Here is a 17,430-nt window from a genome sequence, read left to right as displayed (position 1 = left end):
TATCTTGACGACTCAAATATGGCCCTCATATATGATGGTGTACTGAGCTTAATGATGTTTTGGGTCCTTCTGCTATGTCAATGAACTGCATTGGGCGCGCTTTTTTGAATTTGCATTGTTCTATTTAAATGTGAGCCAGTTCATTTTACCGCTAACAGTGAGCAAGGGCGTTCACGCCCGAAACGCGTCTGTTCGGCGTTTTTTGCACCCCAGCACTTTATGCTTGAAAAAACAAAATAAGAAAGAACAACCTGAAGACTGGCTTTGGACATTTTGATTTGTTGTCTGCGTACTGGGTAACGTGCATGAGGCGTTTGTTGCATGGTGACCGATATATATATCTATATATATATATATATATATCCTCCAACCCCCCTCGGATCGGCGAAGCAGGAGACAGACCACCAGATCGGTTTACAGGTTTCTTTATTTCAGTTTCAGTTGGTAAAGCAAGACGCGTTTCGGGCTAAGCAAGCCCTTGTTCACATATATAAAAATATATGTGTACATACATAGATACACACATGCATACATATATTCATACAGATACATACTAAATCCCAGATAGTCATGTGTCAGGCGTAATTACTTGCTGGGGATGCCATATGGCATTCTATGGAATATTGCTCCCAGACCTGAATTTTAGAGTGATCTTTTTCCTAAAACCCAGCATGGTGTTGAAGGTTACAGTGCTGCGCTTCTGAATGAGCTTGGTTTCATATTTTGAACACATTCTGGTGCATCACTGCAAAGGTAGGATTGCATTTCACTATTTCTGAAAACACTACACTGGCTTACAACGGTCGACAAAGTCTGCTTCAGGGTGCTATGCATTGCATGCAAATGTAATCTACAATGAGACAGCAGAATATATGCCCTCAAGTATGCTCTGATTCTCGTTCAGCGGAGAAAGAAGTGGAAACATTTTCACAGCAATACTTGACCATGTTCGCAACATATGTTAGGTACTGCCTACCCACTTTATGGCCTGGCCAGAAACAAATAGTGACCCCCACTAACTGTGCACTCTGCAAAGTGTCGGCACCATGGCAATGGATCTTTACAAATTATTTAATATCTTTTCATGTAAAGATAGTAGCAGTCAGAGGGGAAAGCTTAAGTCTGCATGAATACCACAGCCCTTATTATGTAAGGTCCAGGCTTTGTGTCCTGAACATTGGTCGCAGTTCGCCTGGACCAAAAACAGTTGGCTGCCTGACAGAATGCTGAACTCTAGAGAGGCTGGTCACCGATACGTTCGCTGTCCCTTCTTTTCAACCATAATACAGTGGATTTGCCAAAACAAACATGATGAAATCATGTCAGCTCAAATTGTAGCAAGGTCAGATCCCCGTTTAGCTTTGTATGGATGGCACTACACTAATATAACACATTAACTCTAGGTTATAGAAATCACTTGCTTGCTCTCCACAGTCACTGTAGAAGAAGAACAAAACACAACAGTTCTCCATTGGTATCTTTTACATATTCACATGCCTGAATTGTCACTTGTCATCAGATGCTTCCCAGTATGGAGTAAATGTTTAATAGCAGTGATAGTAAAAACAAAGTTTAAGATTACAGTGCAGGTTTTCCACCACATTATAAGACTCCGCATCCAGCCAGTGAGGCGGAGAGGCTCTGATCTAGACTTTTTTCAGACGCTTCCTTCGTTCAGATTTTTCAAATCAGGAGTGAAAGGAGGAAGGAACAACGGAATCTCATTTAACCGCATCGCTGCTGCGGTGATTTTTGCGCTGTGCTGCAAATTGCCATTTTGCTGCTGTCATGACGAGCTCAGCTCGTCATCAGCACACGACACCCGTGGGTGATGACGAGCTGAGCTCGTCATCAGCATCGAAAGGGTTAAGGGAGGATCACTGGTGAATCTGTGAAAGATGGAGAGCTATAGTTGCAGGTAAATAACCTTTTCATCCGGACATTCGATTACGAAGTCCAAGGGCTGAATTTTGACAAGACAGCAGTCTGTAAAATATTGCAGGCAGGAATGACACTCACTTTATTTCAAAAGGTTCAGATGTTTCACCTGCCCTACAAACAGCCTCCACCTTTGCCTGCACATTCAAGCAGTAGTGCTTTGTCAATGTCTGAGTGGTCTTCCATCTAACAGCATTGTCAATATCAATAAACAAGATGCATGCAAAGAGCTGAAGCAGCAGTCATGCATCTATGCCAATTTACATTTTACCAATGGTTCTTAACGTGTTCACTAGTGTGGACCCCCATTTAATCTTTTCTGGAACCGAGGAACCACTATGAGATCAGTATTGGAATCCAGGGACTCACCACTAGTCATTATTGGAATCCGGGAACCCCGGCCTAAGCAATTTCGTTTATTTGAACTGCAGGACAATACACAACATTACTGACACATGCATTCACCAAACAAATTACCAAATTATTAAATATTTTATTTAATTCCCAAATATAAAAAATATCTAAGTTTTAATGGAAAGGTTGGAGCTTTTCTAAATTCAATGTAAGCCACCCATTGTCCATAGTGTATTCTGTTTAGTGTTCTTGCACTCCTCCCACAAATCAATCTTACAATACCAACTTAAATTTTAGCCTCCAATTTCAAATTCCAACACATTTACAAAACTTTTTAAATTTTACCGTTTAGTCCTTTATTGATACACACTTTTTAAAACTATTACTATTATTTTATTTTCTCAGCCGTCGCAAACCCCTTAAGTAGGCATCACGGACCCCGGGAGCCCTGTACCACAGATGAAGATTTGCTGCTCTAAACGTGTATGCCCTGACCATTCCTTAAAGACATTGTCCAGCTGGATTGACAGAGAATTATGCACAATGCTATCCAGGGTGCTATGCCCTTTTTCGACAAGGCGTACTCCTTGTTAGAATTTCCAAAAGATACTAACAACTGATCTAATTTTCTAAAGTCCTTAGTTTTATTAAAATAACATCTTTTCATATCCACAGTGTGAAGTGCCCCGTTGCAGTGTGCATTAAAATATTATGCAATGTCACCTGTTGGTTTAGGAGAAAAGACACCAGCACTTTCAGGACGAAATGTAAATTAGTTTGCAGGAGAAAGTTTTGTCTCTGCAAAATTGCATATATGGTTCTCAGATTGTGAAAATCTTAAATTAAGACTGTAATAGTCTGTAAAGAAGCACAATTGATGAGTCCAAAATGAGGGCGCAATGTTCATAGAACTACAATAAAAAATCCTATTCATAGAACAGCAGTCCACTCCACATCAGGAGCAGTTTAGAAACTGGGGGTGGGCTTTAAGTAAAACTCACATATAATATTGAATACATTTCTGCAAGAAGATGGACTGTTTGTTTGGATGTCTTTGATATCGAGAAAGGGCTGCCAAATGGAGTCTAACAGATGAGTAGCTAAGTCCTAATTCAGGTAAATGTGACCGGTTCAGTAAAAGTTTGAGACGGACATGAAGTGGATCAAAGTTTTTTAATGTGACCCATACCGAATCACCTCCATTTTAGCACATATAGTCTTTTGCAGACTGTTCTGGCTACCTACAAGAGTTATTTACAGTTTTACAGGCGATCCAATAGGACTTTCCAACCAAGTTGTACTGCAAACTATGTCCCTCATGTCTAGTTAGCAACTGAGGATCCGGTCAGAACTTCGTGTCTGGTGTTCTGTAAACCAGTGCTGCCCACGGTGATGAGTGAGTGGACATTTCATATTAAGATGAGTGAGAAATAGGTTCCATTCTTGAGTATCTCGGCATTGAAAGCCCTACTATAGTTGTCTGTCATCGAGTTTCCACAGATGACAAGTTCATTTGTCCTCCACTGACATTTTGGGCCTGAGTTCCCAGTGCCACAACTGTTAAGATCACTTTTTTCAAATGTAGTACAGCACATCTTATTGACTTGGATTCTCTGTACTGATGATGCTAAGTAGAAAGGCTTTGATAGTAGAGCCACAATCGGTTTTGCCCAAAGTCGTACCTTATAAAGAAGGCCTCTGGAATTCAGAAGAACTGAGTTTTTCATAATTTAGTATGCCCAACTTAAACTTGTGTTATTCAAACTATTCAATGACAATCAACCTGCAACTCGTCTGATTTTATTCCAACTACCCGTGACTTTGCATCAATGAGCAGCCATCCAAAGGTGGACAAATGTTCACTGCCAAATGCTAAAGGTGCGCCACTAGAAATGCAAAATATTTAATGAATGGTAAAAATAAGAGGTTCTGATTTAAAGGCAAAGGCCAGAACACCAAACTCATGGCGCTGGACACTGACCATTAAGAGGAGGTATCAACAATGTTGTAGGTGGAAATGAAAATGAAAATATGTCACGGAAAACTGTGCAGGCGAGATAGTTATTCTGGCTGTGTACTGTGGGAATGCATTAAAGTAATAACATTTGGAACCCCTGCTTCTTTAAGAAATTGTTCAGCCTTCTTCAGTCCTATTTTTTTTAAACTAGAAACTAGAAAATAATTGATTAAAACACTTCGCCTCTCAATGGTTTTAGAAGAATTGATATTGCCCCCTTCAAAAGCGTTTTGTGGATTGCTTCTTACCCAACAACTGAATCCTTCCAACACCAGAGTGGATGGCTCATGGAGTAAGATGTGCTAATCTTCCTTGATCGTATGCTCTGGTCACTGGAGTGCACCTATATGTGTGGGTTGGTCTGGTGCTCTGTGTGTATTTCCCTTCCCTAAGAATGGTATTGGCAGGTTCTTTAGGCCTAATTTGATATTTTGTTTCAAGAAACTGTTCAACATGGTTCCACAGCTGTTTATCGTATCATCTAACAATCTCGGTTGCATTTGCAGCTTAGACTGAGCTTACTGCAAAACATGCACTTATTTGTTAGGTAGCCAAGTCTATTTCCAGACTCCATAACATTTGCTCCTGTTGTATGATATTAGCTGAGGCTGTTGTAACTGGGTTCTTCATGCGTCACATCATTTCCTCCCATTCTGTGATCCAAAGTAGAGATTTCTTTAATCGTTTAAAGTGGTTTGTTCTTAACATCCAATAGGCAACAAGTTGTCATCCAAATATTGAATTTTGATGAGTCTATCAAAGAGGCTGTGTCTTTAGGAGACTGGGGTCAGTAATGACTTTATCTGCCGCTTAATTATCTCATTCACCTGTTGTCAGGTTGGTTGTGCCCAAATGGTACAGTATTCTACATGTGTATTATCCTCATCACCTTCAACATCATCTTTTTCTCTTTATTCATCTCCTTGTTTCACATATGACGGATTTACGGTGGGGGAAGGCTGAACAACCCATTTATGAAGGGCTGAATTTGTTTTGTTGTACAGGGTGGTCATGTAGATCAGCGGGGGAATGAAGCAGTAGAAATTCACATGCTCCAGACAATGTTAGTACAGTTAATGGTTCTTGTTACATAAATCAGTTGAATAATTCATGCATATATTTCTTTACGTGCGTCAAGGAAATACAAAGGAACATGCACAATAAGAAGTGGTGAGAATAGAGGTTCTTCATAGAGGGACAATCCTTACAGCATCTATGGTATAATACTTGTATGTTTTTTCTTATTGGTCTGGTTGCTCAGTGGACTAATGCATCCACTGCAAGAGCCTGTGTTCGACCTCATGGTCGCCGGTTCAAATCCCAGCGGGTCCACTCAGCCTTTCATCCTTTGAAGGTCGATAAAATGAATACCATTGAGTTGGGCAACAATAAACATCTGTTATTCACCGCCAAGATAACCCAGTTGGGGTGAATGTGCACTTTACAAATACACGTTGTGTCATGTTATGTTCTTCTTCATTCAAAACATGTTTATGTGGCCTACTGCTTCTCCTGGAGAATCCTCACTGAAAAAGTCTGTCTGTTTCCTCCTCTTCTGCTGCTGGTTTCTAGGAGACATGCACTTTTGGAATCAGTAAAATTGTTACCAATGAATACGATGATGCAGGAGCAGAGAAACAATAAATACAATCTTTCAAAGCTTGCATAGTCCTAGTAGGTCTTGTGGTTGATGAGATCATGGTCTACGGCATCAGTAAGGAGGATGGCAATTGCCTTGACTTTTACATCAAGCAGGTAGGCAGCAATCGAATCATCAATGATAGTGGTGTGGATGATTGGTTGATGAAGTAATTGCTGAAGTAGCTACTGATGAAGATTTGCTAGGTTTTGCAAACAGGGGACATTTTCTTCATTGTCAACAAAACAACTTGTGACTTCTTCAGAAGAGGTGTTGTTCTTAAAAAGAATGTAGTTGTTGGGACCTCAGATGGAGGTGAATGTCGTGTACTTTGGTTTCTGCACTATAAGCATAGTGACAGGTTTGTGGCACCAAATTAGCAGTTTGTGACTTACAGACACATGAGTAAGGTTTAAAATCACTCCTGGCGAAGAAGACTTTACAATTTTTTCCTCAGACAAGTGATGTTCTACATGCTCCCTCTTGCTGGTGCTTTGCTTTTAGATGCATCAGAGAGGCAGAATCTTAATTTGATATTGCAAGATGAGCACTCACTAACCTGCAGGGTTTTAGGGGGAAAATGTTTCACACATGAGGGTCAAATGCACAAGTCTGGCAACATTAGAAAAGGCATGTTTCAGATTTCTAAGGTTTATTTTCCCGTGGCAAAACCTACAAGTATGAAATGTGAGTCACAGGTAGCTCCGGGTCTAGTCTCATAGAGACAAGTACATTTCTTGTAACAGTTGGTGCATGTAGTAATCTCATACGCACCAAGAGATCCCATGGAGTATAATGGAACATATTTAATATCTTATTTTAGTATATAAGTTTATTCAGAGCAGAACTATGTAGGATTTCCCTTTCATTAAACATGCATACACATTTGGGATATGGAAACCTGTGGGGAAAGGGAGCTCAGAGTCTCTGCACCTCATTGGCTGGAGTTGGGCCTTAAAATAAACTGGATAGCCTGCATTGAGGGCAACATTAAACGAATTCTTTACACCTATTATTTAAAGCCATAATAAATGCCATCTAACATTTACTGCCAAGTATTCCAGATATAACAGGGAATTATTGAAGCTATTAATCTCTTTGAATGAAGGTTAATTAGTGACAATGTTTTTTAAATTATATTATCATTTTAATGAAATCTGCCATACATAAAAAATAAGGTAAATCAGAGGGGGGGGGGGGGGGGATCGGGGCTGTATATAAGTCTCATATTGATTCCCAGTAACTGTCATTAATATGTTATTTTTTATCATGTAGCTTGTTAGCTTGTGTCTGTCTGTAGGCGATTGAACTTAACATAAAGTTGGATACCAAAATATCGCCCCTGCACGGTTAAAGACTTGTATGTGAGGGCTGGTAGACTGGATAATTTCCTGTTTTGGCTAAGTGTATATAAATACCTCTTACCTAAATTTACATGTGACTACAGAAGCCAACTGATGGTCTGCGAGTAATGATAAACTACTCTGGTTTAAAAAGGTCTGGGGAGCAGGGCCTCTGACCTATTCAGATTACAAAATTCAACAAAACTGGGGTGTCTGGATTCAAGAATTAAATTTTTGCCATTTAGGAGGGAGGTAGGGTCTGTTTGTGAGAGCAAAGGGGCTTGGACAAGGATTTCAAGGGAAGAGTACATACTTTATTTTGTTGCACCTGCTTGTATGGACTTCAATTCTGGCTACTTGCCCTGTCTCAAGAAATAAGGGAGTCTAGGGGTATATATGGGCCTGGGGTATATAATGCCTTAGAAAACTAGGGTCCCTAGGTGAAACTAAATTAGTCTTGGATAACAAAAAGAAGTTATATTTGACATAATATATTGATATGTAAAATTACAAATACATTTTCATTGACATCGATAACAGTGGGAAGTGAAGCAAACGTGATGTGACGGTGTGCTCAGGCAAGCAAGAGTGACAACTAGACTTAAAAGTGTATTATTTATGTCACAATCTGAATAAAAGCAATGCAGCCCAAACAATTTTAATAAAGAGAAAGAGGGTCTGCATGCAATGTCAACAACATCGAGACAATTATGTGATCATCATCGAGACAATAATGAAAGGGTATCTGAGATACAGCAATGTGCCATGGCATACAGGAATATCAAAATGTCACTCTCTTGCAATAATTGGCATCTGAAAAGCAGCCAATGAGAAGGCCAGGGCATATGTATTGGGCATTGTTGAAAAGCAGGGAATCAAGGCGCAATAGTGCTCAATAGATATCCAATATCGCATTGAGAATGGGTGCTTATTGAGTAAAGTGGAACCCGGAAGATGTTAGACCGCGTCTACAGTGGACGCCGAAGAACCTTAAGGCAGTGTTGATAGAGGAAGCATTTTTATTATTTATCAAGGCATGGAGTAATTACATGTTAGAACATTAAGTTATTGCACATATTCATGGCGTTTTAAGCAAGATTAGTGTTTTTAAAGGATTATGGTAATTTATGGTATGTCCTTTGATTCAAATGAGTTTAAAGGCGTGTTATGGATTTAAGATTGAAACTAAAATCACTGCCTGGGGGAAGACCACCTATAGAATGAACAAATACCACCTATACACTATTGCTACAGATGTAATAAAGCACTTATTGGGCACATACCAGGTGCTGGATTCTCTTCCTCTCCAGCTCTGGTGTAAATTCCGTGCTCAGTTGCATGAGGCTCTGCTTTTGGACCAAAAGGGCTCTGTAGGGGGACATTCAAGAGCAAAATGTTTAGTTATGCAAGAAGGATGCAAGGTTAGCACATATGAAGGCAGCAACCACTCTATTTAAGGACCTTCCTTTCATGTTGACGAGAATTATGGTGAGCATTCTATTACCGCATAGTTCAGTTGCTTTGTAATTTCTTTGATTTGTTTTGTAGGCTCTTTTTATTCAAAATATTTATAATTACTATGTTTTTCAGGTGGCAGGAGATCCATTAGTTTAGTCAATTACCAGTCACATATATTTATATTTACTCCTCCATCCTAAACCACGTTTAATTCTATTAGTCTCCCAGCATTCTCTTTTACCAAGTCAAGCACTTTCTGGTAAACATCATTTTAAACTTACTGTAACCCAGAGGCCACAACACTGCTCTGTGGCCTAAATAAGCAACAGTCACTCCTCAAAATGCGGCAATCACTAACCAATTCAGTTTCTATATTTAAATATCTTTGGAGAAATCTATAGAATCCCAGGACAGTTTTAAAGGGAGAACTGAATTTTTGAAAAGTCAAAGAGACGGTGATGTCTTTTAATTGAAGCATAAAACAGATAATATGTACCCCATCATGCTAGTAAATGAACACCATGAACAAAATTCACTTCAACAATAGCCCTCAACAAACGAAACAGAATGTCCATCTCATGTCCATGAAGTCTAGGTCTACACTCCTATTTTGAATCCAACTCAGTATTTTCTTTCCAAACCTACCCAACAATACTCTTCTTACCATTAGTTCATCTCAGTACAATACAGTAAAGGGGGCCAAGGCTGGTGCAACCCCTTTCAAACTACTCTAATTCCACTGTATAATAAGATGTAACCTTGGGTTCCATCAGTGGCAACCCCTGTTTCCTGAACTTCTTCATTGATCTCATTTGGATGCTCCAAACCATTCCTTTAGAGAAGGGACCATTGCTGTGGGACTCATTTGCTTCTGACAACTACAATCTCAATGTTGCCTTCTACTCTTTTCCGCAATGACAGAACCAGGGCAGATTACCTTAAAGATCGTTCTCGTTCTCATACTCCTTGCTCTCCCTTTTCACAACTGATTGGACTGTGCATGTGATAACAACAGGACTGGAATAAAAGCTCTAAAAAAGGTGGCTGCTGTAAAAGAATGTTGAATTGCTCAGTCTGCAACCACACCTCTTCATGCTTATTCTTTCCTAAAAGCTAGATTCTCACATAGCATGTGCTGACTGAGATGATGGCTGGATGGATGTAGAGAAAGGGCAGGAAGTCATAGCCCTGCAATAACCACGAAGGCAATTTTTTCCCCACTCTGTTGTCCAACGTTCTCTCCTTCACATGTGATTTGAAACATTTACCTCACAGCTTAAGCATTTAGAGGGAGGAAAACAGCATATGCCTAGCCAGAATACAAGTTGTTCTGGGGAGCCCAAAAACAATCTACAATAGAGACATACAATTGGAAAGCTGCTACTGCTTTCCTTGCCTGAAATGAGTCAATGGCTGAGAAGTTTAAACTACTCTGTTGGCATAAGAATTAGAAAAGCCAGAAAATATGTATTAGTCACACAGAGGCCTGGAGAAAATCTGTGATTAGCGACAAGTGCATGTCTCATAAAGTCTTAAGGGTTTTCTCCGTTATAAAACTAAAGGTCTATTGAGACATCTAAAAAATTAAATCACTTCAGCCAAAAAACCAAGAGGGTAACTTATTTTTTCCTAATCAATTTTTTTGCCACTTAAGAGTAACCCTAACCAAAAATAAACCAGTAGCGCTTTCAAAAACAATTGTAAATTCAGAACAGAAAAAATGTTGCATGATTAACTCACACCTCACAGCAATTAATCTAGAACATGATAACTGTTATCGCATCACCTCCATGTGAAGAAACTCTATGAGTCAACCTCAAACCCCATATTTATTTATGCTTCTGAGACATCTTCATCCTCATATATAGGTGCTTACAGTACCATGCAGATATCTATACCTGCCATTAACTTTGTGAGGCTTAGCGCGTCAGACACTCCCGTTCTGAACAATGTCCTGCTTCAACACAGCTAGGCTGAGGGTGATGATAGCCTGTCCACCTGACGATGAGCTGGAAATCAAAAGAGGGGCCCAGTGGTAAAAGATGGAGGGGGGAGCTACTTAAGTGGGCTAGTAGTGAGGGAGCGATCCGCTATCAGATGGCGATCCGACAGAAGAATGAAAAGGCACTGGAAGAGGCGAAAGCTTGGGGAGAGTTGGTTCAGTCATTGATTGCCCATACAACCGAACAGGAGGGGGAACAAGGAGACGGGAGGGGCACAGGAGTAGTGGCAGTCCCAAGATAGAGCATCCTGATCTGCTATTATCATGGACCTCACATCTAAATATGTCTTAATTGGAGCGCACACCGGTGATGGGGCGGGGGAGGGGTCGATGGGGCGGGGGGAGGGGTCGATGGGAAGGGGAGGGGGTATTCGATTGTTTAGTTGTTATTATAGTATGTGAGCAGAGTTGGTCACGACCACGATGAGGTTGAGTGGGTTATGCCTAGATGGTCATTCATGTAATCCCAAGAACTGCTGTATTGGATTCCTAATTAATGGGACAGCAATGTGGAGTTGAAACTGCATGTTAACACGGGGGGGGGGGGAATATATATATTCATGACCCAATGACTTCGATTGTTGAATAAAACTCAATAAAATATGTTTACAAAAAAAAAAAAAAAATGAGAGCCTGTCCACATCTTGTGGTATCTAGATTTAGAAGTATATTCAGCAGGACCATCTGAGGGGTGGGAAACATCAGCCATGCAAATGCCACATGAGAAGGGATCTTCTATAGATAGTTTTGTATCTCATTCAGAACCGACCTAATGATACTATTTTGATTGGGGATACTTTCCCAAATTAGGGATAAAGGTAAACGTCTCCAATTAAGAAGATCCTTTCTTAATGTGCCTGACATTAAGGTCACGTTGCCTGTCAACCCCTGTTACTTCTTATTTGCAAGGAACATTCCCTGAAAGCAAAAGCCACTCAATGCCACTGATGCAGCAGACCCCGACTTCACAAGTCCTTCGCAATAGAAACACACAGGACGTAGTTCAGTCTACCTCAAGTATCAATTAAACCCAGTATTTTTTTTAGCTGGCTGCCATGATTAACTTGAGAGACTTAAATATATAGTATAAGTTTGACCTCATGTATAGCTATGTGGTCCTCAAATCCCAGGACCCAGAAAAACCTTGTGCCTCATCCAAATCTAACACCTTAACTAGGGGCTCAGCTGCCAAGGAAAAGAGTAAAAGTGGTAATGGACATCCCTTCCAGGAACCTTAGCCAACAGAAAAGGGTCCTGAGGGTATTCCATTTCTGTGCACTAATGTCACATATACATCAGGCGGACATTCACAATAAACATTGTCCCTGGTAATGAGAGGATTAGAGTATATTAAGTGACCTGGAGGGGGCAAAAAGCATGCCCTCGTAGAGGGACAGTACTACTGTCTGTGCCCAGGGTGAATTACATAGAGAGTTGGTGACAGCATACAGCGTTTTTTGAATCTTTACTATTACCAGACCATTTCTCTGTGTCAGAAGAAAGAGCATGGCCTACTGACCTTGTGGGGTATACTTTTACCATTATGTGAATCACAGATCCTTGCGCTGACATTCTGTATGCATGTGGTGTGCATGTGTGTGCTTTGAGTGTGTGACACACGTATGGTAGTAGGACCAGTGAGATCTATTTTGTATGGTCAATGGTTTCGACTGGCACAGGTTGGAGGATGGATTTAGCTTCCCCAGATAGTAGAAGTGTACGTATGGTCTGCATTTCTGTGGCAGGAAGGTGGAGATCCAGACAATGAAGCAAGAGACACTGGAGACAGTGTTGCCTTTCGAAATTCCATGAGGACTTTGTTAGCAAAGGGCTGCTGATTAGTTATTCACAAGCCTTTCTGTTTGGTAGATGTAGAGGTGACCACTGTACCCTTGCTTTGGATACTCTTGCTTGGAGCCAGAATCACTGCAACTTGTTGCAAGAGCCATCACTTTGCACAAAAGCTGTGTCTGAGGATACAAACCAGTTCGGAGTCTGCAGACCGTGGATCCACATTGCCTGCCTGGAAAATAGGAATTAAAATGGGATCCAAACCGCCCCACCGTGTTTTGTTCCAGTCCCAAATTTTTCTTGACCTAGTAAGGGAGAGTATTTGCAGCGCATTCCAAGGAATCCTATGTGACAAGCAAGGGATCCTATGTGACAAATTCTGCATGACAGCATAGCCACTCTCCCAGAGATAAGGGGACATAACTTTGAAGTCTGCAACTTTCTAGAGAAGCTGAGAGTATGTCTAAGCACCTAGATGTGTGCTTGCCTGTGCAGAAAGGGAACATCTGCTAGTGACGAATTCCGCCTGCATGGTTCAAGAGGCTGCAACATCTGACAAGCCAGTCGCATGCGCTATTCAGCTCCAGTGGTCCCAACAGGGGCACAGTCACTGATCGCGGTTGCTGGCACTGGTGCCCAAGGATGCAAAGTCGTTCACTGCACCAGGCCTTGCCATTTCACTCCTACTGTCGACTCCTACGACTAGTTCTGTGTCTTTGCCAAAGTTGCCCCTGTGGGGACAATCCCAGAGAGGAAGAGGTGGTAAGCCGGCACCATAGAAGGTTGCAACATTTCACTAGGTCTTGTAGGGATAATGCAACCCAGTAATTGAAAGCAACTTTGAAGTGTGTAGTATTTGGGTTGGTCCAGTGGCTCATCCGCGCTCTAGCTCCTGGAACAGGATCTGACTGTAAGGCAAAGTCAATAAGGTAGATCATTCTAAGGAATAGGGTTAGGGGATCACACTTAGGGGTGATATGTAGCTGTTAGGGGAAAACATTATAGTTACAGTTAGTCTTCTTGTTTCTCACTTTTTTCCTCTCAATTCTTTCACTTATCATTAACAGTATATATTTTCGCAAAACAAGCTTCTCAATAAAAGTTTTCTCATTTTTGTTTTAACTTTCAATCTAGATTAGTCTGGACATGTATTACTTCACTGTCAGGGTGAGCTAACTCACCTGCTATCTCCAGCGTTGGCAATATAGAGCTTTCTTTGCAGATAGAAGGCCACCAGAGCTGTACAGCCATCTACTTGGCTACTGAGAGCCATCTCCTGGCCAATCATTTCATCCTGTAAAATATAAATTGACTGCATTAGACTGAGATTAAAATATTTGATTAACTGATATTGTGGGTCTCCTGTCTCAATCACCTGAAACATCATTCAAATGCCTAAGCAGAAATGAATCTTATCCCAAAAGGTCCCTCATCTCCAGACAAATAATGTTTACATAAGTTTGTTTTGCCTAAATGTATTAAAAGACTCAGAAACTGCCCTCTGCCATCAACCAGATACTTCTACATTCTCAGAATGCACCTAGACAAAATGTACCTATTGCCATACACCAACCCACTTTAACTCATTCCTTCCTTTTTCTTAACCAGTTGTTTTCCTCATATGTTTTTTGCTTTCCACTACCTTCTTCTTTTGCTGTTTCAATCTTCTTGTTTGCTCTACCATTCTACCTCTCCACTTTCCTATTTACTTTCCCCAGGTAATCTTTTTTAACTTTCCCTGCAATTTTTTAATAAAAATGTTAAAACCTGATAATCCATATTATTTCATAGCAGTCTTCAGTTTTCAATGTCTGGAGTCCACCTCCTATGGACTAGCTGTCTTTGTAGGAAATTATATGTGGCGACCTATTGCAGGCTGTGGTGGAAATGTACCAAAAGCAATAATTTGCTTACACACTACACTCAGAAAAATTCTATAGCAGGTTTGAGAACACCATCTTTAGAACCATTTTGAAAGATTAGGAAGCAGTATAAGCAAAGTATGAATTTGTACCACTGAAGCCAGTTAACATCAGAAATAGCCTTCAGTCCAACAGTGTCTCAGAAGGATTCAACATTGAGGTCTACTCTCAAACGAAGTTCTATCAGTTCGCTTGACTTCATCCAAATCCATTGTGTTTGCCACATGGCTTTTTATACCATCCATGGAATCATCAAACATTAACCCTTGTCTGCCAATCCTGTCCAAATTATAGCAGCTTTTCAGAGAAATCTTGGTAATGTTCCTGTTCCTGTTCTCAATTCATACTGACGAGCTGCACTTTTGTTAAAGGTTTAATTAACTGAACAATACATGATTACTTGCAGGTATTATCTGAAATAGGAACATTAAATGAATACAATGTTTTGAATATGCAGGACAACTCCTTAACAATCACTGGGAAAGCCAATATAACAGTGTGTTTTTACAGTAAAAACCTTAGGTGGGATGAGTATGGAAAAGTGTGGGTAGTTTTTCTTCTTGGGTGTTTCAGCAGTGAGGCAACAGCTAGATTGACCATGGTGTCTGAGCTCCCTTTTAACATTCTGAGCATGTATAATGCTTACTAAGGCCAGCTTTTTATTTTAAGGGCTGCTTTTTTTGCTTTTGTTTCAAGGTCTATTTTCTGCTCAAAGCTTTAGTGCCAAGAAACACTGCTAGAGTAATCGTGTGCAGTATACGTTTTCATTCCATTTACATCTAATTCCATTGATCGAAACTGCAAAGAGTGAAAACGTTTTCTTAGGTGGACTCTGCACGTGTTATGGGAAAGTAACACCACCGCTCAGGGAAGAATTTCATGCATGAATGACGCTGGACCATTACATTTCAGCTGTGCTGTTATACCTTTAATAGGAATTTCCGCACTCCCTAGCAGGACTGCTATGCTTTAATGGGATAGTTCCAGAAATTCAAGGCAGGGCTTCCATACTTTCAACAGAACAATACTAGGAATTCTTTACAGGGCTGTTATAATTCGAACAGGACATCAGCACTTCTAAAATGGCTGTTGTGCCTTTAATGGGAGAGTACCAGACTATTCAGCATGGATGCCATCCAAACTAACAGTACCAACTTCTCTTAGAGGCAGTCTCCAGTAGCAGAGCGTCTCTGTCTCAGTAAGGATGCTCTACATTTTTTTAAATGTCACATTCAGTGAGAAATGTTGTTTTAAAATATATTATACAAACATTGTCTTCAAAAGTTAAATGTGATGTACAATAAAAAACAACATTGTTCATTTCTGCAGAACATTACATCAACATCTCTACCCTGAATATCACAATATCCTTTCCATGTGTTTCCTAGCAACAGCCTACTGTGTTTATTAGGTGCTGGAATGTTTACATCAACCGCTAACATTCAGAAAAATGTACAACGTCTAAGAAGATCTTTACTTGGTCGTTCAACCAGTACTCTATGCTTTCACATGATGCAGCACTTGCCATTTTCCTGAAATCATGTATCATCATGTATCTTGACCACTCTGTGCTTCTTTGGTTTGTTTCAAACTATCAAATCAGCTTTGCGCTATAACGTATGGTATCCCCACAAGGCATGTATAAGTCACCCACCTTTTATCACATCTTAAACACTTGGAAGTCTCTGTTCGACCACTTTGGTGCACCTTATCAGGTGCCCCAAGCGAACCATGTAATATTTCATGTTGCATCAGATAACACTTCCTGTGTAAATCCCTGCTGAATCTCTATTATCTGTTGCCATTCTTCCTTGTCATCCACTACCCCTAGCCTATTCTCTCAAAACAATCTTACTTCTGTGCTGGTAACTTTGGAGAATATAACATTTATCATGAATAATTGTAGTTTGCAGATATGAGTTGACAGAACATACACCACTTCACTAAAGTGGGATGAACTACAGATCTCTTGAAGGAAATCCCAACCGCATGTTTCTGATGCAATCAGTTAATAGTGTGTTTCTCTAAGCTTGAGTGTAACATACTTCAAATGATGCCCTTAGCAGTTGAAGTGCCCTAAGTTTTATATTTTTTAGCTGATCCTCCACTTTCCAATTGTTTTAAACCATTGGACTCTCCGTGGGCTGTATTTTCCTCCAGTGACCACAACAATCTGTGATTCCACTGGTGTACCTTAACATTTTAACACCTTAGTTCAACAGTAGAACGAGACTCTACTGAGAAGGGCTACACATGAAATGTTCCCTTTACCAGTGTGAAGGCAGCTATCGTCTTCTCTCACAATATTAGAACTTGACTCGCCGTGTGGCAGCAATTGTAATTCAGGAACGACCGGTGACGTTGTTTCTACTGGCTTTCCCTAATTAAAGTGCAGGCAGGCCATCCTAACTGGTGTGCCTGGTCTGTCTGCAATCCACACACCATCACACGGACAGAGCAGGTTACATGACAGCCAGACATACAACTTACATAAGGAGTAGTTTCTGTCCTGTAACTCCAGTTCTGTAGTAGGGGTATCTCTGTTATAGTCATAATCTAGTGAATAGTCCCGCCCATGTGCGCGGACCCCGGAGCAATCAAAAATAATCTCTTAAACTGTCAAAACATGCACACCTGCATAGACACTTAAGAGAGAATTTAAAGACAGATAATGCAGCCTATATCCACAGGCTACACTGTCCAAAACTTCAACTAGAAATTCCACCAAAAACCACAACAGCACAGCCTGTCCAGGGTTTTCCACAGAGAAAACCTTGCCTTTAACAGCAAAACCCTCTGGAATGATAGAGAGGAAGGAGTGGACAGACAAGCCCCATAGGCTGCCATTATGTGGCTCAAAACAGGATACTGTGCCTTTAAGAGAACTTTCCAAAAGCCTCACAGTATCCCAGAATGCAGTGCAGGTCCCTTTCACCTTCAGTTCTTTTTGAAGGCGTAACACGCCA

The 17,430-nt window shown here is 40.6% G+C and overlaps 1 protein-coding gene across 3 annotated transcripts in view; it reads right to left on the bottom strand.

Moving 5' to 3' along the window:
* Positions 1-17,430, bottom strand: part of PPM1M (protein phosphatase, Mg2+/Mn2+ dependent 1M) — a 335,956-nt gene that overhangs the window by 76,124 nt on the left and 242,402 nt on the right. For all 3 annotated transcript variants that reach the window (XM_086939022.1, XM_086939023.1, XM_086939021.1), the window contains 2 exons: positions 13,724-13,836; positions 8,575-8,659 (listed from right to left, as the gene is read on the bottom strand). In XM_086939022.1, the coding sequence (XP_086795148.1) occupies positions 8,575-8,659; positions 13,724-13,836 (198 nt within the window). The remainder of the gene's footprint in view (positions 1-8,574; positions 8,660-13,723; positions 13,837-17,430) is intronic.

This window comes from Lissotriton vulgaris, chromosome 9 (genome assembly GCF_964263255.1).
Source record: "Lissotriton vulgaris chromosome 9, aLisVul1.2, whole genome shotgun sequence".
Classification (NCBI taxonomy): Eukaryota; Metazoa; Chordata; class Amphibia; order Caudata; family Salamandridae; genus Lissotriton; species Lissotriton vulgaris.
This window is presented reverse-complemented; position numbering and strand designations above follow the sequence as displayed.